The 25,074-nt window shown below is 38.7% G+C and overlaps 3 protein-coding genes across 4 annotated transcripts in view; 2 read left to right on the forward strand and 1 right to left on the reverse strand.

Annotated features, from left to right (window-relative positions):
* Positions 1 to 11,885, reverse strand: part of LOC136268094 (transcription termination factor 2-like) — a 34,810-nt gene extending 22,925 nt beyond the window's left edge. Inside the window, exons 1-12 of the mRNA XM_066063324.1 lie at positions 11,058 to 11,885; positions 10,842 to 11,003; positions 10,230 to 10,470; positions 9,965 to 10,042; positions 9,762 to 9,909; positions 9,643 to 9,712; positions 3,160 to 3,307; positions 2,826 to 2,892; positions 2,718 to 2,779; positions 1,506 to 1,594; positions 1,367 to 1,458; positions 716 to 892 (exon numbers count right to left, since the gene is read on the reverse strand). Coding sequence (XP_065919396.1) covers positions 716 to 892; positions 1,367 to 1,458; positions 1,506 to 1,594; positions 2,718 to 2,779; positions 2,826 to 2,892; positions 3,160 to 3,307; positions 9,643 to 9,712; positions 9,762 to 9,909; positions 9,965 to 10,042; positions 10,230 to 10,470; positions 10,842 to 11,003; positions 11,058 to 11,804 — 2,081 coding nt within the window. The 5' untranslated portion in view covers positions 11,805 to 11,885. The remainder of the gene's footprint in view (positions 1 to 715; positions 893 to 1,366; positions 1,459 to 1,505; positions 1,595 to 2,717; positions 2,780 to 2,825; positions 2,893 to 3,159; positions 3,308 to 9,642; positions 9,713 to 9,761; positions 9,910 to 9,964; positions 10,043 to 10,229; positions 10,471 to 10,841; positions 11,004 to 11,057) is intronic.
* LOC136268095 (uncharacterized) lies at positions 11,878 to 21,716 on the forward strand. Of its 2 annotated transcripts, XM_066063325.1 has the most exons (21): positions 11,878 to 12,058; positions 12,111 to 12,163; positions 12,212 to 12,343; positions 12,412 to 12,492; positions 13,326 to 13,560; positions 15,998 to 16,074; positions 16,124 to 16,271; positions 16,332 to 16,369; positions 16,706 to 16,816; positions 18,937 to 19,038; positions 19,092 to 19,468; positions 19,988 to 20,142; positions 20,193 to 20,396; positions 20,453 to 20,506; positions 20,561 to 20,709; positions 20,756 to 20,821; positions 20,879 to 20,934; positions 20,983 to 21,055; positions 21,103 to 21,239; positions 21,289 to 21,360; positions 21,417 to 21,716. In XM_066063325.1, exons 1-21 carry the CDS (start codon positions 12,028 to 12,030, stop codon positions 21,625 to 21,627), a joined length of 2,562 nt encoding a protein of 853 aa, XP_065919397.1. In that variant the 5' UTR covers positions 11,878 to 12,027; the 3' UTR covers positions 21,628 to 21,716. The 2 variants fall into 2 exon arrangements, with proteins under 2 accessions (XP_065919397.1, XP_065919398.1); XM_066063326.1 differs by lacking the exon at positions 12,111 to 12,163 and having other exon boundaries at positions 11,898 to 12,058.
* Positions 21,717 to 22,162: 446 nt separating this feature from the next.
* Positions 22,163 to 23,880, forward strand: LOC136269011 (uncharacterized). Its single transcript, XM_066064480.1, has 5 exons — positions 22,163 to 22,287; positions 22,338 to 22,398; positions 22,449 to 23,142; positions 23,193 to 23,492; positions 23,544 to 23,880. Exons 1-5 carry the CDS (start codon positions 22,252 to 22,254, stop codon positions 23,767 to 23,769), a joined length of 1,317 nt encoding a protein of 438 aa, XP_065920552.1. The 5' UTR covers positions 22,163 to 22,251; the 3' UTR covers positions 23,770 to 23,880.
* Positions 23,881 to 25,074: the final 1,194 nt, after the last annotated feature.

The following is a 25,074-nucleotide window of genomic DNA, read 5'->3' on the forward strand; positions in this document are numbered from 1 at the left end:
CCAGGAAGGTATTGTGAGGCTTGATATTTTTGGCCAGAGAAGCCCAATCTCTAATATACAGTACTGACAACACAGGTCTTCTGATGAGCTATTACAGAAACAGCTGATACTTCAAAAGTGAAACCGATATCCATTATTGTGAGATGCAAGTGATCACTATAATTATGTGGCTGATCAAATATGCTTTCCTCAAGTGAAAAAAGAGCCAACTACTCCAAGAATTGAACCCACACAAACCAACCATACCAGTTTCCCCACTCATATCTGCCATTTTAGAGCTTACCAAATGTACTGTGAAGTCACTATTGCAATTTAACGGCTTATAATAGTACTGCACTACTGTACAAATAAATGAAATATTTGGTGATATACACCTCTTAACTGAATACCACCAATATTTGTGATATCAGTACTGACACAGATATTGCATCAGCATAGCCCTACAATATAGTGCTATAAAATAAAACAACTGCCAACTTTAATAAAAGAACAATCACTGTGGCATTGACTTCAATAAATTTCAATATGACAGAAACATCAACAGAATACAACAAAAAAAACTATAATATTCAATAACTTGAAAGATGAAGTTTTCAATCAGAAACACTTACTACAATTTGAAGCATGTGACAAACATTTATAAAAAATAGCAGCCACGCACAAGAACACGACACAAAAGGCCAATAACGATCACAAGGGATGACATCTTGCTCACCTCAGAATTGTTACCAACACAACAGCATTGTTGTTGTTGATTGACTGAAACATCTTCGCCATGATGCTTGGCAGACCAGCAAGGTGAGGTGGCATGTCAGGGACAGGAACAATTGCTTTACTGGAACCTCCTGTTGCACTGGTCTTCAGATCTTGCAAGTAATCTAAGAACTTGCTCCTGTAATAACAGTATGTGATATGATGTGTGTAGCTCACATGTGGTACACCCATACAATGTGGGATCAACTGAAATACTCTCTACTCATACTGAAAAGGTTCTAATAAACATTGACACGTCATGACAGTGAAAGAGTCGTGTTATGGCCTATGGTGAAAAGTGTGAATTGCATAGTAGACTGGTTACTGTACAGGTGCTTTTTCCATGATGAGAATGCTCATCTGGAAAGCATCCTGATAGTAATAGTTTTGGCTACCCCAAGGGAGGAGGAGGTGAAAGAACCTTCAGCATTGGACACACTGCAAGACTACATCAAATTGGTCATTCTTTTTTTCCATTAAAAAATAGGTCTATACAAAATAAAATGACTGTTGAATTAGAATATTTCCAGAAACTCTGTATTGTATATGATTCAAATCATCCACTTATCCAAACACTTTACTTTGAAAGTGTGTGGTACACACACACACTCACCTGCATTGGACAAACAGCAAATCAAACACAGTTTGTTCATCCTCATTCAAACTGACACAATGAGTGATAATCTCTTTGTTTGGTAGTTTAACCTAGAGATCACATGATCCATGCACTAGGTCACATGATCTCAACTCACTATTGGTTGTCCGTCACCTCCAATATCTTGTTTAGTTCTTCTCAACAACAAGCTTTGGATCAGCGTCTGTAATCGTCTCATTCCCATCTCTGTAATGACACCACAACAATGACATCATATATGTCTCATGATGAGATGGAAAAACACATTGTACACTGAGACTTTAATAAGGTCACTGTCTAATAAGGTCACCTGTCTAGACCAGTCAAATTAAAATACTCCAAATGTGTCATTTCGACTCATTTGTATAGTTTCACATGCCTGACATTGTGTGTGGGAAGCAGAAAAAAGACTGCAATTCTGTGAACACCTGGGATGCTTACATCATTTTGCACTAAAGATGACATAAGCTCTGTGAGCAGACTGAGGCAAATATTATGTAACAGTTAAACTCATAAGACAAGAGTATACTATTTAGACCCGTGTAATCATTGTATTTTGACGTCCACTATGTAACAAGAGAAATCAGTAAAAACAAGACCATTACTCTGTCGTTATGCATCTACAACCAATTCTCAGGTGAGAACGTGCTGCTAGTGTTGGTGGGCAATACACATTAAAAGGGTCAGTAGCTTGTACACCCCCAAAATTTACCAGAGTGTAAACTGGCCACTTCTAGTTGATGTATCAGAAATTTTGTTAAAGGTCTGCCTTGACAATTTCAGCTGGTCTGTAACATACTGATGTATACATGTAGAATGTATTATTATGTAGCTATGCATTGTTGACTATGCTTTATGATAATCATTATTGCTGTTGCTCGCAAAGTTTGACAACTGTTACAAATCTGCTGTTTCATGAGCCAGATTTCTTCCTGTATTTAGGAAGTCAAGAGCTTAACCATGGCATTTCAAAAATTTACCCAATAGAATGCCTGTGATACAGATTTAGTCATTTGTTGTGCTAAGAATATGAATAATTGGTGTTTGTTTTGTCATAGAGTGCATGGAGCAATCTGATTGGCTCTCGGGCATTCTCTCATGGAATGTGTGTAACACAGTATATGGCTGTCCCCCACATAAACTGAGTCAGACAAACGAGATTATCACTTAATTGTGTATGGAAGTGACCTGTGTAACGTAGCCACTTGCTTAATAAGGTCACAAAATCCAAAAGGAACCAGATTTCACTGCAACCAGAAATATGCTTCTCTAAATAGCACACTTAATTCTTCTTTGTAATAAGATATTAGTATCTAATAAGACACATTACCTGTTTTCTGTACTAGCTCCTTCCACACAGTGAGCTCATTGAAAGGTGCTAATTTGAGGAATCTGTGGGAACACTATTACATCATCATCCACTCTAATTGTTGCTCACTTTACTAAACTGTACATGTCCTTGAGCGAATTATGCAATGGAGTACCTGAGAGCACCCACCTGTGATCTGGAGAACACACAATCACTCTAATAGAGCATACACTGGCCATGCCTGGTCTCAAGTATTTAATTTCTAAAATTAATGGCTTGAAATGAACAACTACTACATCACGGACCAGAGTTTGGTTCCCAACAGGTCTCACTCCATACACTGCAAATTCAAAGTTTCACGCCTGAAAGAAAGTATTGGCAGCCTCTCTACAACAATGAAAATGGACCAAAATTCTTGCTTCCCACCTCAGTTATGTAAGCACATACCAATTTAAGCACATACCTGAGGATAAGCCACACACTCCAATAGACACATTAGCTTTAGGGTTCTTAATGGTGTGTCCTTCGTCCAAAATAATTCTGTTCCACTGAATTTCAAATAGGGTGTGGTGCGATGCCTTTCTCTTTGGCTTAGCCTTACTACTATCATCCTACAGTAAAATCACAACAATAAGGACACCCTGAAGTGTGTGGACACCTTGATACGCCTGGAGGACAAATATGTCCATCATCCCATTATTAGTGTACACACATTTAGACCCCCGAAATCAGGACACCTCTCTAATAAGGACACCTTATCATGCTCCCAAAATGTGTAGAATAAAGGAGCTTCATTACTATAACAGGTAGACACCTGTACATCTACACATCAACAGCCTCTAATATGTCAACACGAACACATAATACAAAGAGGAATAGTATTAGAGTTTCATGAAGTACACATATTATGTACTCTAAGCAGTGTACAATATAAGGGGAAATATTGCTCGGACAGAATGGCCATTCAAAAGTAAATTTGATTGGCCATTTATGAAATTGTATGACCATAAGATAGAGGTGTACTATCCAGGTGTGAAAAGTACACACCTCAGTGCAAAAGCACAAGCCTTTTAAGGGGGTCTTGGGCATGCCTCCCCCAAGGAAATTTTTGAAAAAGGATCACTCTGAGATTGAATCTTCAACTACTTATCACTGAATTTTATGCACATACCTTTTACGGAGAATTGATTATATTTATTAGTAATACATGTACTTATAGAACTTTTCCGTGGGCGAGATCAAAGGAAAAAGTGTATTTTAAATTTCATACAGAACACTTTACGCTGGCAAACAGTGCTTTATTGCACCACAGAATGCTTTAATTGTACATTAAAGTACTTTACGTTGGTGAGATCAAAGCGAAAAGAGTGCTTTGTTTTCTGTAACGCATTCAAGTGTGCTATATTTTCCATTTGCATCACAATAAAGTACAGTTGTGGAAAACAAAGTACAGTTATGGAAAACAAAGTACAGTTATGCATTGATTGGAAAGTAAATACAAAAAAACAAGATCACGTGCGTAACATTTCTAATCGCCCAAAGTAGCAAATGATATTATTTGCTTGTATTACTACCACAACTGTACTACATAGACACTTACCGATTGTCTGATGGCCGAAAACTGACGCAGTTCGAATTCATGAAACGAACGCTCCAAGCAAGACGACAAGAAAGCACTCTAAACCAGTTAAAGCACCGCTATATGCTTGTACAATATGAAAATAAAAGCACTCGGCTTCGTCTCGTGCTATATTAGTCTCTCGCCCACTCTCTCGTGCTTTTATTTCCATACTGTATGCGTGGCGGTGCTTTAACTAGTATATAAAACACTTTTTGCGGTGCAATAAAGTACTCTTTGTGGCAATAAAGCAGTTTCCCACGTGCTCTAGTGCAGATAGCCTGCGGCGCTCATGACAGTACGACTAATCACCCAAGCTGGTGAAGGCTGATAGCCCTCACCACGCTGAGTGGTCAATCAACCCAGCCAACATGAATTCTACCACTGGATTGCTTTTACAGACATACCTAAATGCTTCGATGATTGGTGGGAGAAGGTAACATTGCTGTTATGTTCGTTAATGTAAATGGACAAGTCCTGGAGATATCACGGAAATACTTCACCATGTGTCATAATAGAATCGATTGTGGGATGTGACCAAAACCTGCCAAAATACGTGATGAACGCATCTACCATGCCAAACTATAGTGAACTACATGCGAGTAACTTTGTTAAACTAGTTTGTGTGCATTCAGGCTGCTAATAATTTGTGCAACACGTGTTAATTGCAAGTCCTAGTGTATGGTGAAGCTACACAACTAGAAAGTTCCATAAATCATTTAAAGCATTACCTTGCTTGTGCTTTTTGTAAAATAAAGCACTTGGCCTCGATTCTTAAAGTACTTGGCTTTATCTCGTGCTTTAATTTTTCATATAGCACTTGCGGCAATGCTTTAACATACACTGTATACAAAATTTTACAAAAAAAACAACAACTTTGAATCTACAGCCAGTTTGTAGACTTAGCTGGGCTAAATGCTTTACTACAAGTGGTGTTGAGTCACACAGATTGAATTATAACTATCCAACTAGCTATTGCTAAAGTGTCTCTTGAGAGTTGCAATAGATCAAAACTTTACTTTCAAACTTGCTGCATGCAGAACACTTTTATCACCTGACTTTCATTCCACTCTCTCCAGCCAGTGAATTTTCTACACATTCTAACCACAGAACAGCCATCTTATACTTAATATCATACCTCAACTTCATATACATTACTTTCTTTTCTTCTGGAAAGCGCCACTTCACAACATATAACGGATCAGATTGCTTCTTCACAACATCAACTGTAACCCACCATCGATAATTGGGATAAAGGCGAGGTACAATGCTCTAGCTTAAGCACGCACATCAAGTCAATGCTTTGACAGGATCAAGACTTCGCGCAGCGATTAAATACGTACCTTCAATAAGGAAAGGTAACTATGACAATAATAATAATACATGTAATAATAAATACAGTTGTGAAAAATTTGATCGGTACAAATGGCCGAACAATGGCTGCATTAATTGGTCAACAGCATCACTTGGTCAGAAAAAGGCCGATGGCCGACCGTTATATTGTACTCTGTTTTAAGAATGGCTCTGTCCAGTACTACAAGGAGTAGTGGCAAGCTTCATGCCTGTAGTGTGCCTTATCACACAAATGGTTTACTATACACTTTACTCTCTTACTATGGCCAGGAAAAGGCATACTGGGTTATGTAATCAAACAATGTTCTGCAGCCACATTTAATGGCCAGCTGAAATTTTTGATGGTCTTCACATACTGACCACCTGGGAACACTTAGTACTAGCTAATGGTTCTTATTTTTGGTACCAAAAGGCAAGTTGAGTGAGTTGGCAGAAAACAGTTTAACTTTAATGCAGGTTAGTAAGCAAACCATATAAAGTTACTACTACTAAGGATTATTCATTATGTTAGATGAAGACAATGAGAAGATGTCACATTTAGTGAAGATTTGGTCTTAAATCTGACGATGATGACTTTGCATTTGCACTTGTAGTATACACTGTGACATTGACACTTGTACGTCATAACTTGTATCACTATTGGTTTTTACATAAGCACTAGGACTTTTAGAGAATACACATGATCGCATTATTGCATGTGATTGCAGAATTGACACATTTCTAATGATAGCACATGGTGGCAGCATGGTCATAGCTCCGCAATAGACCTCAAACAAATTTAGTAAGATTCAAACATTCAAAGTTTCGAACGCATTTGAATTGAATAATATGTGGAAGCATAAGCAAAAAATTACAGTACCTAGAGAAAATGGTGTCTGATGAAGTTTTAAGTGACCGCGCAAGTGACAGAAGCAGATAGTTTAACAGCGAAGAGAGTCAAGGGACAAGTGAAACAGAAGCTATTGGTGAAAGCAGCAGCGCTTCATCGGTAAAGTTTTGTTTAGACATGTGGAACTATTTCACTAACTGTACCAACCCAAAGAAGGCACTGTGCCAACTGTGCAACAAGGTGTACGTGTACCATGGGACGACAAGTAATCTTTGAGATTATTTACAGCGATATAACATACCTAGATATATTATTTGATCAAGAAGAGCGAAATCCTTCTGTTTTGACCGATGAAGTGTAGTTGTACTTTTCCGTCCTATAGTATGTTCACGTTGAGCTGAATCCTGAAAAACAGCTAAAAATTAAAAGTGGATTTTTTCTCAACAGAGTTAACATTTCAGCCAACCAGATGATTATTGGTAACAGCAAAGGTGTCAACAACAGACATGTACGGTTTGGCTCCATTGCAAGTTCGGGAAAGGACTGTAATGTACACTGTACTTATATGGCTTCCCCATAGGAAATGTATCGTGAAAATTTTGACTGGCCGTAAATATTATGTCAAACATTTGAACAAAAAGATTTCAAAATATTTTTAGCGGATCAAGCAGTACTACAAATGAGCCAAATTTCAAGATCATGTGTAATTGCATCCATGAGTTATTAAATGTTTTTGAGGATTCAGCTCAACGTGAACGTACTATAGAAGTTTTAATCCACCTCAATGGGTGGAAGGCAAACTCTTTATGATACCCATGGGCACTATGAAAAATATGGATGATTTTCATTACGAAGGGAAGCCATCACGTGCTACTGCCAAATCGACACTTTTCACTGCAGCAAAAATGAATGGGACACAAAGGAAGACACTGGTAAGTCCATGAAGAATGCATTGTACATACTGCAGTATGCCAATAGGCACCTCCTCTTGGGCAGAAGCAACGTAGAACAGTGAAAAACCAAGTCCTTAGCCTTAGCTGTTATCAATGTCTGAAGGCATCAGTCAGTCAGTTACTCAGTCAGTTAGTAGAAAATTCCATTACAGGTTTTTGCAATTGAATTCGTCGCTTTTGCAATTGAATTCGTCCCGTTTGCAATTGAATTCGTCGGTTTTGCAATTGAATTCGTCGCTTTTGCAGTTGAATTAGTCGGTTTTGCAATAGAATTCGTCGCGTTTGCATTACAATTCGTCATAAACAAAACGGCTCCAAGAAACCAACCCGTTCATTAAGAGATGAACTATTTATGCCTTGGAGAGTTACACTTGAGACACTAGAAGGTAATTGAAGCTGGTAGTACGCGAAGTTGATAGCTGTCTGACAAGTTAATTAGCTTGCTCGCGAGTGACCACACCCATCGCGAATTGCACAGTAGAGTTTGGAATGTTGTTGGAGAGGCTGTAGAGGAAGAATTATTGCCTTATAAAGAGTTGTTTACTACTGTTGTACTTGAACAAGTTCTTGTAGCAGCTGCTACATCATGTTTTCATGTTTGCTCCAGCTGCCATTCTTGTTATGGACGAATTTAACTGCAAAAGCGACGAATTCAATTGCAAAAGCGACGAATTCAATTGCAAACGGGACGAATTCAATTGCAAAACCGACGAATTCAATTGCAAACGGGACGAATTCAATTGCAAACGGGACGAATTCAATTGCAAAAGCGACGAACCCAATTGCAAACGGGACGAATTCAATTGCAAAGTCGCCGAATTCAATTGCAAAAACCTGTAAATATATATATATATATAAAAAGAACTCTAGCAACTTGTTGAAAGCATTTCGGGTCGATCGGCTTGTTTTGGCTTAGTTTTACCTAACCAATACTGTCTCATTGTCGTCTGTGAAAAAGTGAGGTTGGTTTTTGGGTGATGTTTTTTTATGGGCCAGGCCCACACTTTTGTGGTCCCTACTATACAGTACTGTATGATTACATTATGATAATCATTTTAAATATGATTTGTGATGCTACAAATATTGATTAGTATGATTGAAATGATGATGCAATCATTTTTAAAAATAATAAAAAGCTGATAAGTTTATGGTTTTATGATTGTAAAGAAAACCCCAAAATGTAAACTTTACAATGTCCTCTACGGGAAGCAATAAAACCCGGAATACGGAATAACGGAACAGCGGAATAACGGAATAAGCGAAAATTACATTCTTAATATTTTACTACTATATATACAGTCTATAGCATTTATACAATACTCACCTCGTAGCAATTCCACAGAGAATCACTAAGGCGATCCTCAGGGTGATCTTTAAATAGAACTAGCACAAAACTAACCACTCTAGAATAATCTAACTAAGCTAAAATACTTTCTAATACACTTTACTACAAAATCGCTACAACACTATAAGTTCTTTCTGCTACAGCTACTTATACCAGCCATCACACACGAGTAACTGTCCAAATTTATTAGTGACAACATTCCATCCTAAGAAGTCTTCTCTGAAATAATCTACTTTGGCTAACCTGTTAGTTATCCATCGCCAAACAAGCTTAATGTAAATTCAAAAGGTTAAGTGCTGTATTTAGCTGACATCACTTTGTGCAGCTTGATTCTAATAAATTCGGGCAGTTACTCGTGTGTGATGGCTGGTATAAGTAGCTGTAGCAGAAAGAACTTATAGTGTTGTAGCGATTTTGTAGTAAAGTGTATTAGAAAGTATTTTAGCTTAGTTAGATTATTCTAGAGTGGTTAGTTTTGTGCTAGTTCTATTTAAAGATCGCCCTGAGGATCGCCTTAGTGATTCTCTGTGGAATTGCTACGAGGTGAGTATTGTATAAATGCTATAGACTGTATATATAGTAGTAAAATATTAAGAATGTAATTTTCGCTTATTCCGTTATTCCGCTGTTCCGTTTATTCCGGGTTTTATTGCTTCCCGTCCCCTACTGTAGAACTATTCTGCACACTACTAATAATGGCTTCACAATGAAAATATACATTATTCCAACTGTAATGAATTTTGATCAGCCAAATGCCGAAAAAGGCAAATGACATTATTTTTAGTACTGAATTATGTCAGACTTTACTGTACATATCCCAATACAGTAAACTAGTCTACACTACTCACGGGTAAGAATGCTGCTCCTTCTGATCCAACAATGCCGTAAGTTGTAATGACAACATCAAACTGGGCTAACCTGTAATACCACAGTCAACTATAACACAACATAAACATGCTGAACTCACCGTCGAGGGTCATGAAGTCTGTGATCAGAATGATAGATTTGTACTGTCAATTCTCCTGCACGTACATGAGTTGATATTTCCGATTCCCATTGACGCATCAGAGATGCCGGACAGACCACCAGAGTAGGGCCCAACTTGCCAGGACTGTCTTCTCATGATAAAAGATTTGCACAATATACAACAGAAAAATTGTTGCTGCCTACCCAATGTATCGGTCTTCTCTCTTGCTGCCAATATGAGGGATAACATCGTAAGGGTCTTACCAAGACCCATATCATCAGCTGAAACAAAACTTAGATTCAGTTATAGCAAGCTGGTGCAGAATCACTACATTGAGGCTTTTTCAATGCACAGGGTATACACATTGGCTTACCACACACACACGCACGTGCACACACACACACACGCATGCACACACACACACACACGCATGCACATACACACACACACGCATGCACACACACACACCTAGTATTCCACCACTGGGTACTTGTGTCTCCCTCCACAGTGCCCAGGCAAGTGCTCTCCTCTGGTGTGGCATCAAAGGTGTCTGCAGAGTCTCAGGATCTTCAACTTCGCTGTCTGGTGCAGGACAACTCTGCATAGCTGAGTGTAGCTGCTCCACGGCATTGTTAGTTAAACACTTGTACTGTTGTGCCAATATTCTGTTCTTGCCCCATAACCCACCTCTTTGCTGTGCTCCATTATCCTACATGGTGAACAAGTGTTAGGCAGGAACACAAGACTATGACACACAATATCTGAAATAACAGATATATTTGCTGATTAATATCTCCAGCTAGTAATATGTGAAGGAGGTTTACTATAAGCTCGTGATGTTTATATGGATTCTTGGGTGATAACAATCAACAACATGCCATGGGTAGTAGTGGGGTCTAAGTGTTTACATTACCACCTTCTATAGCATTTTGCAACTTGCATGGGGGTGGACCCAACACCATTGATTTCAACCCTTTTCCAGATCTAAAGGCTTTTAGGCTACAAAGCAGCTGAGATGTGGATGACAGGTTCCACTCTATTTACTAAACAAGAAACACACATCCAATAATTCATGCTTACAGCACTAGCACCAGCAGTGTTGAGCTTCTGTTGTTGATTGAACATCATCAGTGTTTCGTCACCTCCTTTGATGCTACTAATTTTTTCCATTATCTTGTGTTCCCACTGGACAAGACTAGCTCCCTTGTCAGGGAGGTTAGCACCAATAGTAGCACGAAGCCTCTATAATGCAACATGAGATGTCAAAGCACAAAATTAATAATAAGAAATTCTCACCTTGACATATTCCAGTTGTTTCAACAAAGCTGGCCTGGTGTGGGCCACTGAAAAGGTGTCATTCATGGGTCTATGTGGCACCGTAGTTACCACTGGTGGTACTTTTAAAGGTTGTACTATAGGGCGTGATACAGGCCCCAGCTGAGATAACAGTAACGGCTTGTCAGCAGGTGCAGAGGGAGGCTGGGGATCCGGAGATTTATTCTCTTTGTCCTTTTCTAACGTTTCTTTCCTTACGGCTGTGTTTATGGCTCCTTTGTTGCTGGTTTTAGGAGTTTCTTCTATAGGAAGTGAACTAGGAACATATGTTCTTGCTGTATCTGTTTCGTCTTCATTGTCAGTATCTTGGTCCGAGTCAATAACTCGCTTTTTGCGTGTCTTTCGGTGATTAGTGTGCACTGGACTGTACGAATCGTCAAGATCTCTTTCAGGTTCCGAGTAGTACGAATCTCTACTGTCGCGAGAGCTGGCTGAGACACTGCTACTTGTTGTGGCGTCTGTTTGTTCCTCATCATCTGAAACAACAACCCGCTGAACTGGTGTCATCTTGTTGTTTACCTGTAGTGGAGTGTGGGTTTTGTTAAGCTCTTCTTCTGGCCCCAGATAGACAATGGAAGAGACGTCACTTTCTTCTGTGAAGCTTTCCTCATCTGAATAAATAAGGCGGTTTGTCTTGGAAGGCCTAATCGTTCTTATCGGTACATTCTCTTCGTCCTCGGAGTCACTTACGATCACCCGCGTAGCCATTTCGTTTACACCCTAAACCTCAGCGCAGTCACTGCTGACTGAAAATTTGAATAACGTGGGTACAAAGGCACACGTGATCTTACTTACTAATCACATGTGTCACAAGTGAGCGCTGGCGCATCTTGTCTGTACCGGTAAATTCGAATACAGATTGCACGGTATCTTGGTGTCAACATAAAGGACATCTAAGCTTGCAACGTGAGCTGGACTCTGGCCTACTGGTATGAAGAATCAAGCGTGCGACTCACTGCCGGGTACATCTAAGCGCTTAATCAATTTCGCCTATATTTTAATTTGTGTATGAAGTAGCAGAGTTGCATATGTACGAAGTTATTTTGTTCCACGGTCCACGACACTCTGTAAGTGAAGCTGTGTTGTACTTTACTGCAAGTTTTGTTCACGTGTAGGGCAAGACTGCATATTACTGGCATCATCTCGCGCGTACACACACCAGAGTCTCGGCCGATGACGTGTTTAGGAAGAAGCCCGCGAGTAATCTTCACGTGGTCATAAAGCAGTTCACTACAGCACTGAAACAGGTGCGTGTTCTCCAAGCAGTGTGGGGTTTACTAGTGGGGGGGAAATTGGCGGGTGTTTGCTCTATTAGAAGAAGCTTGTGGTAGTGGATGACGAGAATTGGTCAGCTGATACCAGGAAGTCTTATATGAGAGCTGTTGGCAAACAGGAGGTATGTGTAACACTGCTATACAAAGACTGGGACATGTATACATGCTATACATGCACTACACTAGTATGTATACATCACACATTTTTACTTGCAGTGGTTTTTTGTTTGAATACACATGTGTAAGTTTAAGAACTGCCACATTTTCTACATGATTACTGTATTGTATTTTTGGTGAGCCTTTTAATAGTGTACAGCTCTACTATGATGATTCAACAGTGAAGATATTTTGTTGTATACTGCATAGGTTGAATTGAATTGCAGCAGTTCAAAAGTTACATGTGCATTTAAAATGGCAGGATTTCAAACCAATTTCTGTCTACTCATCCAATAGATGAACTTTCATGATTGGCAGTGAGACTTGCACAAGCCAGCCAGATTGTTTACCCAAAATAATATGTAATTAGTGTACAAAAAAATTACTGGTTAGGCAGGCCCACAGGTGTTTGCATGAGACAGGTGGAGTAGTTGATTAGTTAGTACATATTGACCTGGGGGACATGTAGGTGCCCTGTATATCACAGGGTCTCTCATTGTGTTTCATTTGCTTTTATAATGTGCTGGTGCTGAGCTCATGCTGGATGGATATAATTTTGAGTATGAAAATGTTATAGCACTAGCTGGAAATGCTCACATGAATTATAATAACAGAGTTTTAATGTTATTTCCACTGTGCTGAATAGCTTAGGAATTGCAACTGAGGGCTGACAGTGATACTATGAACCTAATGCTTTTGGAATTTAAAAAAAATTACAGTAAAACCTTTAACAGTTGTACCAACTTTGTGCCTCATGTATACAATTATTGTAAGCATGACGTTTGCTGTGTTGTTCCAGTTTGCTGGCAGTTGTAAGCTTGTCTGTATTGAGTTTGTACCTCTTCACGACAAGCAGCAGTGTTTGTGGGCTGCACAGTGGGTGCTGGCTAGCCAGGGGGCAGGGCTCTTGAGCCACGTCTGCAAGACGTTTAGCTGCAGAAGTGATACTAACGCAATATCTATCATTGATCACCCCATACCTGATCATAGTGGAACAGCCAGTGCCATCTACCGATACTTCACATCTAAGACAAGTAAGGATTTGATGTACTGTATTGTCTCAAATTATGGCCTGGACATTTATTTGTTTGTTTATTTTAAGCAACTTTTTATCCCACTACTAAACGAGACCAGCATGTATATGCATGACCACATTTACAAATCAACTTCATACCTCAGTATTGTACTCTCCTTGATGTCTTCTTCAGCATGCTATACAGATTCAAGGTTATAAAAAAAACTTTCTTCATTTCATCGTTCAAGACATTGTTAGAAATTATGACTGCACTACGTGTCCATTTAAAATGTGGCATTTGTTTCTGTATACACTATACACCAGCAACTAAGCATTCATGCAGGACTGACCGTAATTCGGGGTGATACAGTATTTATGCACTTACAAAATACTTTGCCGTGAAACACATTACTAGGGCCATCTTCAGGACAAAAATATATCCTCGATAATGAGGTGGCCTTGTCATGAAGTACTGTTGTATCATCTAAGCTATGTGTTTAGGGCCTGGTCACGTTAATATGGCCTTGTATGGACTATTGTTGAATGTTGAACATTGTATTGCAGTAAAACTTGCATTTACCCTCGTCAGCAATAAAAGGTGTGGAAGAGATTTTTAATCTCCCTTTAACCTTGAAACCAACAGTGGTGTTTGAAATCTGTTTGCATTGGTTTTATAAAGATGTCCCCTAGTGATGTACGATATGTGATATATGTATATATATCAAAATATCGCAATAATTTTTTTTTATATCGTGATATGATATAGAATCTTTATATCGTCATATAAGCGGTATAGATTTTAGCTATAATCAGAGAAAAATGTACCCAAGATGTCATTGTACACTGTACTTTTTTGATAAAAGACCTTACGATGTTGTATGCTGGTCATGTACCATGTTTATAGAACTTTGCGTGGGCGAGATCAAAGGGAAAAGTGTACTTTAAATTTCATAAAGTACACTCTCAGCTGGCCAACAGTGCTTCATGACCACAAAGAGTGCTTTATTGCACCGCAAAGAGTGCTTTATTCGTTCAATAAAGCACTCTTTGTGGGCAATAAAGCACAGTTGTCCACGTGCCTTAGTGCATGCTAATAGCCTGCGGGGCTCACGCCAGTACGACTAATCACCCACGCCGGTGAAGGCTGATAGCCTCGCCGCGCTGAGTGATCAATAACCCCAGCCAATACAAATTCTACCACTGGATTGCTTTTATAGACATACCTAAATGCTTCGATGATGGGTGGGAGAAGGTAACGTTGCTGTTACGTTTGTTAATGTAAACGGACAAGTCCTGGAGATATCACAAATATTTCGTCATGTGACTCGTTGCAAGCAAAACCTGCCAAAATACGCAATGAACATATTCAATACCAAACTACGTGTGAGTTATTTTGTTAAACTAGTTTGTGTGCATTCAGGTTGCTAATAGTTCGTGCAATGTGTGTTAATTACGAGTCCTAGTGTATGGTGAAGCTACACAACTAGAAAGTTCCATAAATCATTTAAAGCATAGCCTTGCTCGTGCTATATGAAAAATAAAGCATGAGGCGCGCAGCCGAGATGCTTTATTTTTCATATAGCACGAGCAAGGCTATGCTTTAACATATACTTATTGTACTTCTAGTACATCACTGCTACAAGTATCATCAGTGTAAATACACTAGCTGAGTGATGAGTTTGTATATCGTATCGGGATATGTTGTATGCAATAATAGTGATAGGAAAATATCCTATATTACACACCACTAATGTCCCCTGCCAAATATGGCTATGATGTATAAGACTGATCGTCATCTCTCTTTTTTGGAGACCTCTGCTAGTGCTGTGCGATATATCGATATCGCGATAATTTTTAATACCATTATTGTATCAAATTTCGATATTACAGTTGCTGATCCCGATAATTTATAAAATATTCAATATTTTGCTGCAATTATTGTATATCAAGATATTTCGATATACAGAGTCTTGGTATGTGATTACACAATCACGCTAGAAATGAAGGCCAGTTCTATGCAATTTAGTAATTTTAAAAGCTTAACTACTAGTTTCCTAGACTGCTATGCAACAATTTTAGTGAGATTTATAAACATCGGCCACCCATGCAATTAGTCTGCTTACACAATTGCAAATCTAATTGAAATTTTGATATTTTAGTGATTATCGATCGATATATCATATCAAAACCAAAATCCAGATATTGCATATAGCACCACTACTGTTTGTTAGTGTTACAATGGTAGACAGTTCAGAGTGATAGTATATATTAACATTTGCAAGTCAGTTCTCACTATAACTGCAACCCACAAAGTGCACCCAAATGAAACATCATTGCTATGGTAGTAACCATGGGACATGGTTACTTAATTAAGTATCTGGGTTGTTTTGCTGGTGTCCAAAGCAACAGTATAATGTATCACCCTCTGGCCTCATGTGATCTTCACCCTTCTATAGACACACCTACTACATCAGAGGGCTACACAGAACAGTTCAGTGTTTCTAGTCAGTTGATTTGTAATAGTCAGTATGAGGTAATGATAGTGTAATGTGGAGGTCATGCGGCATCATGTGATCTTTTAGTTCACCATCCCAGCATTGTTCATCCAGTGGGAGTGTTTGGTGGGTGAAGCTGGTTCTGCAGTAATGGAGGCATGTTTTTACTGGCAAGTGACCAATGAAATAGGCCGTGTCATCGTGCTATGCTACAATAAGGATGGAGCACACAATGGTAACAGTACACAGTGTGTTTATAAAACAACTATTTTATTTCTTGGTAATTCTGTTTTAGATTGGAAAGAGATTGTTCAAGTGATTTGCAGACTTGTGGTATGTCACAATGTTGTGGGAGGAAGTTTTAAGAGGAGCCAAATTTTATTCTCGTGTACAAAATTTTCTTATATGTACCACTCAAACGCAACATCTCATGAAAGTGCGAGGGATAAAAAGAACTGCTAATTAAAGAGTGTGGTACCCATTTCGCTAGCGAGTATTTATCCCAAATGAAACAGGATGAATACTTGCGAGCGAAACGGGGTTGCCATGACCTTTACTTAGCAAGTTTTTAAATTGCTCGCTCAATGTTGCGTTTGAGCAATACCAGTATACATATGTATATGTACAGGATACACAAGTAACACATAAAATTGTGTACATTCCCCACAGGAGAGCCACCCCCAACTTGTGGTCTATTATATCATCAGCTCGGGTGTTAGTTCTTTGGCTGATGTGATCGCTTGGCTCCAGCATAGTCATACTATTGCCTTGTATCACCAGGTTAGTAGGGGACAACTGAATTGGTACCGTATTTTGATAAAAGAAAAAAGCCTTTCTAGTTCACTAAAAGTAATCAATTTTGGAAGAAGAAAAAATTTAATGTTAATAAATAATAGATGTTTGTTACTCACTACTGTGTTAAAGCTTGCCAAATAGTTTTTGATGTATTTGACACAGTTAATGAAAGGAGGTCCTGGTTTGCCGCTAATCAGAATGAAATCTGTGCATGTGTTTAATACTAGCGAACAGCACATGGTGAGGTTATCCCTCCTAGCCCATCTCAGTATTCGTCCCAGATGTGATCAGGACCAAGGCTGACCAGAAAGTCCTCTACTGGTGCCTATGGATAAACGAGTAATCAGTAATGTGATAATTAGTTGGTAGCTGTACAATAATGTGCTGAAAATTTGATGATAATGGCCACACAGTGGCGGACCCAAGGAGGGGCACAGGGTGCATTCCCTCCTAATCCAAACATTATACAAGATGGAGATACTCTAATAGAAGAGTTAGTCAAAAAATACTCTAATAGAACAGTCATCACATGTAACACTATTCCTCTGTAGTTGCTGAGTGTAAAAACTAGCACTTGCAGCACTATCATGGGTACTGCTATGAATATTTTATAAATGAAAATGCACATGGTCTGCCATAGACTCTTATATAGTTACTACCCATGATTGTCACTTATCCCTATAGAACTCTTGATCAGTCTATGTAGTCCTCATAAAAAAAAAAACAACAGTATGATGTGCCACTCTACATCAGTCCTGAAACATGAAAAAGTTTTAGCTTCTACGGGGGGGTTGCACCACAGACCCCCTGCCCCCCATATACCTACTAACCCAACCCTGGATCCACTTTTTCTGGTACATTAAATCTCTCACATTGTTACAATATGACAGACGTTAAATGAATCAAAAATTCATCAGTTCTGTCAGCTTTTTTTCGTCAAAAGTTCCTGTGTTATATATGTTATTCATTGTGGAATGGGGGGGCACTTTATCTCAATCAGTGGCAGAGGAAGTGGTTCGTGTGAGAGGGGGGAGGGGGGGGGGATGACCAGAGTATAGAATCTCTGGCAGTAAGGGGTCTGGGGGATACAGCCCCCCACCCACCCCCAGAAGCTGTAGTCGTTTTAACTTTCATAATATCTCAAAGCTCACCAGAATTAATTTATAGGTACAATTTGAAGCATTTCAACTAAATACCAACCTTTTATTTTAAGCATGCTATTTGCAGTCAATAAAAACCTCTTTTGGCAATGTTGACTACAGGGTTAATAAACATACAGCATTTAAATTCAGTACAAAATAGCTTTAAGACACTTGAGAACACTTGGTACAGTGGTAAAACACCAACTTTCAAAGTAAAAGGTCAGTGGTTCGATCACCACTGCGGGCAAAAAAAAAACAAAAAAAAACTTTCATTTTTAGATCTCTTTTAAGAGCACATTTTTACGAACGTTTTGACTGCTCTAATTAAGGTATTCTATTAGAGTATATTTATCTTTTTCACGGTTTTTAGTCCCACTTCAAGAAGGGTAATTTCAGTGAGATATCATTCTGAGGGGCCCCAACCCCTCCACCGCCTATGATCTCTATACAGTGAAATCTTCACACTTTTGTAATCCAGAATACCATCTGACACTGTTTGAATCATCAATAAATACTTTCTCTATGTAATACCACCTTCAACATCTTCACTAATCCAACACAATATTATGGCACCAATTTTACTATTGAACAACAATGTAAACTGGATAGTAAATCAGTCAGGAAACTCTGACTATACTCTAATTGAACATCACTATAATATTGCATTACAGTGGAACCTGTTAATCAGGGCACTTGATGCCTGTGTAACCTGGACACTTGGCCCCAAAATATCCCTTTGCATTGTAAACTGACCTGGAAAATTAGGACACAGGCCACTCTCAGGGTGTCCTTTATATGTAGGTTTTACTGTAATCCGTTTATGACCAACTAATAGTAATACATCCTGCACACACACAACATGCATGCACACACAACTACACACACAACATGCATGCACACACACACACACACACCCCCCTGGACACTGTGTTGTATTATTCTAATGATTTGTTCATCTTCCAGGCTACCATTTATGTGTGGAGTAGTGAGTCACATTGTGACTGTGTTAAGACACTGGGTATTACACACAGGAGTGCAGAACTCATTGCAGCCAAGCCTAAATCTGTAAGCAAATGGATCAACAAGTGTATTAGAACATTTTTTATCATGAATTTCAGATCACTTGTGTCCACCATAGCACAAATACACCTCTCCTAATGCTGAAGAAACTATTCTACTGTTCTCCAGATGTTTATCAGAGCTCAGACATTGCACAAGACTCTGGATATCATGATACCTATATTAGCACATGGGCCTCGACTAATCCTTCTTCAAAAGACACTGCCAAACATTACCACCTTCCATTGTATGACCTAGCCAGTTTGTTATACCACAAACATTCAGTGAACAGCGTTAGTTTGTGGGTCAGTAGTGAAAAGAAACACTGCTCTGTTCAGTCAGTGGATTTGGCTATCAAAGGGTGTCATGTTTCAGTGGCCATGGACAGCTGTCACCATCATGGCTTATTGTACAACCAGTGGGCCCAACTGGAACAGTAAGTATTGCCTGATAACTCATCATTATGTTTAGTTGATCCTGATCCTCTTCTCTGAATATGACTGTCCAATTAGAGTAGTTAGTGTATGTTCTATTAGAATATTTGAATAACGTTTTATAATAAATGAATAGTCTTTCAATACATTTTTTCAATGCTTGAGACTGTTGAAGATAATCCAAGAGTCCACTGTTTGGGTGGTCTGCAGCCAATGCATTGTAACTTGCAGTAAGGTCATATGTATGTAATAAGCAAAATATTTTGGCCTAAAATTGACTAGTAGTTTAGCTGAACCAGATGGGGGTAGTGTGTGTCGTTATCCCTTGGAGATATTATTAAGCTTCAATTGTAGTATGTGTCTTTATCTGATAATGCCTTGTAAAGGTGTATATTGCTAGACCCAACTTTTAAAATGTTATTGTAATCTGTTATGAAGCCAATCTTGAATTGTTTAAGATGCAAATCTTTTAATTCATCCTTGTAAATAACTTGTAAATGATCTATATGATATGTTGGTAGGTACCAGGGGCGTGCTGCACGTGTGGTTGTACCAGTAACTAACAAAGATTGCTCCAGTTGCTTCTCAAAAAAGACTAAAGCTGACTATAAGGGCAAAGAAAAGAAGATTCCTGTCATATCATCACCATTTGTACCAGCCAAACGCAAGCCCAACAGTGAGTTAGCAATTATGACACACTATTATCGTATTATTACTAATAAACAGCTGGTTTGCTATCTCCTAAACCCATCATTAATAAGTGTGTCAAAAAGAATACACCATTTCCAGTGATTACCCATGAGGAGGTGTTGTCTCATGCTAATAGCAACACTTATGCTAGGGCTGAAGCCTACCAAGACAACGTGTTTGATCTCAACCATGGTAACCGTAGTTTTGGTGGGGAGGATGAGTTTATCGTGACTTGTCAGTGTGAGTTACAATGTAATTCTGTATTTCTGTGTAGTTGTATTGTATTTCATTGTTAGGCTATGGATCAGAATCCACACCTTACAAGGCAGAATGTAGACTATCTGAATCAGGTATGGTGTGAACAATGTGTCTAGGGAATTCAATACATTCCTGGTTGACTAAAGGTAGTATTGTGGGTTCCAATTGTTCCTGTCACTATGGAACATCTAATGGGGGTAGATGCAAGCATGTTATTGCTATGTTGTTGGTCTTGATGAAGAAACAGCAAGCAAAGTCCATAGCACCACCTGCAGCAGCGACTTGCAATGAACAGGTATCTAAGTATAGCCTTTGTATTTGTCTTATACATTGTATCACAGAGTGACGTCGGAACTTTAACCAGGAACAGGTCATTACCGAAGTGGGTCTCTGAGACAGCACCTGCGGTATTTTAAATCATGACATTAGCATGACTTGCTGACTTTCATAATCTCTTGATACAGGTTGATGAAAATCCACCTACTAAGAAAAGACTAAGAACTAGCGAAGAAGATATAAAGTTGGTGTCTACTTCTTGTGTTGTTATGTTATAGTTCCACTAATATAGGTTGCCAGATTATTCAAAGTACAAAATGAATGATGAAGATTTGTTGAAGACTGCACTGGAAATTTTAGAAGAGGTAGAGTAGAATTTCTTACACCATTTGTAATTTAGTGTTTTTTCTAGTCCAATACAATCGACAAAGATACTCAACAATCATCAGCTCTGTTGCCAGAAACAGCTAGTGAATTGTCCAATAGTAGCTTACAGCTATACTCTGTAAACAATACATCTCCAGCTGCTGACTACGATGCTCCCACTCAGTTAGTCAAATTAATATGAAATTCCACACTTGTTTATGTGTGCACTCAGAGAAATTGATCAAGTGGTGGATGAAGTTGCAGACTCTTACAATGCAGTAACTGATAACATGGATTGGCAGAAGTTAGTGATTAATTGTGCCGCCATGAATCTTTGCGGGTTTACATGTGTTGATGTAGTGGGCAAACTGAGTATCACAGTTATGATGATGTTGATGATGACACACAAGAGCTGTTTGGTTTAGGCCCTTCTGTGATTGAAGATAAACCTTGTATTGTTAATTGTGATGTGTCTCACCATGAGTATGGCATATCCCACCACGAACATGACAGACCATATGATAATTATGACAGTGGTAGTGACAATCTTCTGGATGAACTGTTCAGCTGACAATGAAATTTTAAACTTTAGCAGTGAAACTTTTGTACCACATTCCAATCTTGTTTTGTAATACATGATCTTTTTAATATTAATTTTAACTTCTGGTGTGACAATGCTGCTGCTTGCTGACAGTGATGGTGACAACTGACTGCTAAAGAATAATGAAGCAGTGCAACTAGCAAATGTGACTGACACTTGGTTTAATACAATCCCAAGTGCTGGTGTAGTATTGGTGAGATACTGAGTACTTGTGATTGCACGCTTGGGACCTTACAGTGAAAAAAATCAAGGCTGCAGTGTAAAATAGTTTAGCAAACATTTTACAGCTGCAGAACATGCATGCAACCTAGCGAACAAAATGATCATGTGATCACGAATCAATATTTCCGATTCATTTATTGTAGGTAACTAGCTAAGCAATTAAGTACAAAAACAAGGTACACAAAGAAATACCTGAAAACATGATTATTATGATATTTGGTGCACGTGTGATGGTGGGAGTGACCGCATTCCTATTTTGTAATTATTACGTCATCTTGCCGTTCTCATTAGGATACTTTCGGTAATTAAGTCACGGGACTTGATCGTGTAGTTTTCCAACTGACGGTGCGTTTTTGTTCTTCACAGCCGAAAATGCTTCGTGTATTGATGCTCTCCTGTTTTGTAGCTGTAAGTATTCGTTGATACTTTACGTTCCAGGTAGTTAATATCACGCGTAGGTTGCATTTGGACGCAACGACTCGGTCGCCCATCATTGCGTCGGCGAGTGCCAACGACCAGGTACAGTTTTAAGCTTTATTTGCTATTGATTACTACTATATCACCTGCAGATCCTAATGCACGCATGCCGTATGTGATGCGACTGAAGATTGCAGAACGTGAGTTGTGTGCACAGCAGAACCTTTGCCCTTTTGCTGCTCCATCCATGCGTAACACTCCGTGTACCAATGGCCGAGCTGGTGAATACGAATGCGACAAAGTTGATCTGCTCTCCTTTGTGCCACTGTCGGAGCTCGGCTGTGGAGGGGATGCCAATGATATCTGGGGCTGGACTGATCCTGAGACTAAACAGGAATATGCCATGATTGGATGCTATGATGGTACCTCATTTGTTGATGTTACCAACCCAGAGGACCCACAAGTGCTTGGTTTCCTGAAAACGCACACTACCGGCAGTTCATGGCGTGACCTTAAGGTGTTTAAAGACCATGTCTTCATTGTGAGTGAAGCCTATGACCATGGCATGCAAGTGTATGATCTGCGGCAACTGAGGGACCTCAAACCAAGCCGTCGTGTTACACAGTTAGAAGAGACTGCCTTCTATGGAGAGTTTGGCTCTGCTCACAACATCGTAGCAAATGAGGAGACTGGCTTCATGTACTCTGTGGGTAGTAGGACCTGCGTTAGTGGACTACACATGGTAGATGTGAATGAACCTACTAACCCTAAATTTGCTGGTTGCTTTGGCCAAGATGGCTACGTACATGACGCCCAGTGTGTTATTTACAATGGCCCAGATGACAGGTGTGTTAATAGTATTTCAATATATTGTTTAATGTTCTGTTGGTATATAGGTATAAATCAAAGGAGATCTGTTTCTGCTACAATGAAGAGACCCTTACCATTGTTGATGTGGATGACAAGTCTAACCCCACAATGCTAGCTAGGGAGCCATACGATGCCTTCTATACTCATCAGGGTTGGCTGACAGAGGATCAGTCTCATGTACTACTCAATGATGAGTTGGATGAACTGTACAGTCCTAACCCACATACTCGTAGCCTCATCTGGAATGTTGAGGACCTCACTAAACCTTATTTAGTTGCACCTTTCTACTCTGGCAAGGAAGCTACTGACCACAATCTATACATTAGGTAACCTATTGGTATATGTGCATGCTCTATAGTTAGTGATTTTCTCTACAGGGGAAATATTGCATATGAGAGCAACTACTGTGCAGGGCTCAGGGTGTTGGATGTTACGAACATGAAAGAAGGAAAGATCGAAGAAATTGGCTACTTTGATGTTGATCCAAATTGTAATGAGCCAGGTTTCCATGGTGCTTGGTCAAGCTATCCTTACTTTGAGAGTGAGACGATTATTGTATCCAGCATTGAACGTGGCTTATTTGTACTGAAGTTTAATGCCTAAACCGAACTATATTTCTGAATTATTTTTATCAAGAGCTTGTGTATATTGTCTATATTTGTAATACACTTTACATTTTGTTAAAGTATATAGTTAAACATTTGTACTATATGACCAACAGAACTGGGAGATAATTTAGATAAAAGATTTAAAGGTGGACCGATACCAGTGGTATCGGATCGGTATCGGTAATACAAGGTACAGATACCACAGTAGACACTCACCATTTTTATTTGGGTAACCATCTCTAAGCTAAGTTTCCAGTAGCTAATCAGTAACTTAGTTGAGCTAACAAAGTAGCGAAACAAAGCCTTTGCTACGCTTTGCTACTCTTTTCCAAGTATTGCTGTAATTGCTTCGTGTGTATTCTAATGTATTAGAACACGTGAACCCTTTGTAATTAAATGGTAGTGCAGTTGTTCCTCAAGAAATAAGTTTATGACTACTTGGCTTACTTTTTCATGAAAAGGTTTGGTTGAAAAGCTGTAACAAACATTGTACATTTATCGGCCGCCCACGCAATTAATTGCCTTATTAATAAGCTTACAAGAAAACTACCTCAAATCAAGAAATTAGTAATCCACAATGATGGTTATCATGTTTAGCTGTTATACAATGAATATTTTAAAACTTGATTGAACTGAGATCAATCAATTACTGTGATATTTTAATAGCTAGCTATGTAGCTATCACAACAATGAAATTTCTATAATAAACTTGTCTAGGCTTCAATGTATAGTATCGGTATCGGTATCGGTATCGGCAAATAATTTCAGTACAAATACTGGTATCAGAAATATCGGTAAAAAGTGGTATCGGTCCATCTCTAAAAAGATTAGCTATCCAGATATGAAAATGACCTATCATATAACTATGATAATAGTAGTGTTCAGTGTTTTAGTTTACTAAAATTGTACATTACTTTTATATACTAAACTAAAACTAAAAGCTTTAATCTGAATTTTACTAAAACTGGATTTCCTTTACTAAATTACATTTACACTAGTAGTTTACTACATTTACACTAGTAGTTTACTACATTTACACTAGTAGTTTACTACATTTACACTAGTAGTTTACTACATTTACACTAGTAGTTTACTACATTTACACTAGTAGTTTACTACATTTGAACTAAAACAAGCAAATTACTTTTTGCATACTATAGCTACTAAACCAAAACTAAAAGTTTTTATCTAGCTAAAACTGAATTAAAACTAAAATATTTTTTCCTACTGGAACTAAAACTAAAATGAAAACCTGTACTAAAACAACACTAGATAATAGTAGTAAATCTATTGTATATCA

Source organism: Dysidea avara, chromosome 10 (genome assembly GCF_963678975.1).
Source record: "Dysidea avara chromosome 10, odDysAvar1.4, whole genome shotgun sequence".
NCBI classification, from domain to species: domain Eukaryota; kingdom Metazoa; phylum Porifera; class Demospongiae; order Dictyoceratida; family Dysideidae; genus Dysidea; species Dysidea avara.

Bases quoted from the DNA above. Each gene is read 5' to 3' on its own strand.
- LOC136268095 (XM_066063325.1), top strand. From the start codon at position 12,028: ATGAAGAATCAAGCGTGCGACTCACTGCCGG. The intron at 16,272-16,331 runs GTAACAGTACAC...ATTCTGTTTTAG, and splicing joins TAAGGATGGAGCACACAATG to ATTGGAAAGAGATTGTTCAA. The intron at 21,056-21,102 runs GTAGAGTAGAAT...TGTTTTTTCTAG, and splicing joins CACTGGAAATTTTAGAAGAG to TCCAATACAATCGACAAAGA.
- LOC136269011 (XM_066064480.1), top strand. From the start codon at position 22,252: ATGCTTCGTGTATTGATGCTCTCCTGTTTTGTAGCT. The intron at 22,399-22,448 runs GTACAGTTTTAA...TATCACCTGCAG, and splicing joins CGGCGAGTGCCAACGACCAG to ATCCTAATGCACGCATGCCG. The intron at 23,493-23,543 runs GTAACCTATTGG...TTTTCTCTACAG, and splicing joins GACCACAATCTATACATTAG to GGGAAATATTGCATATGAGA.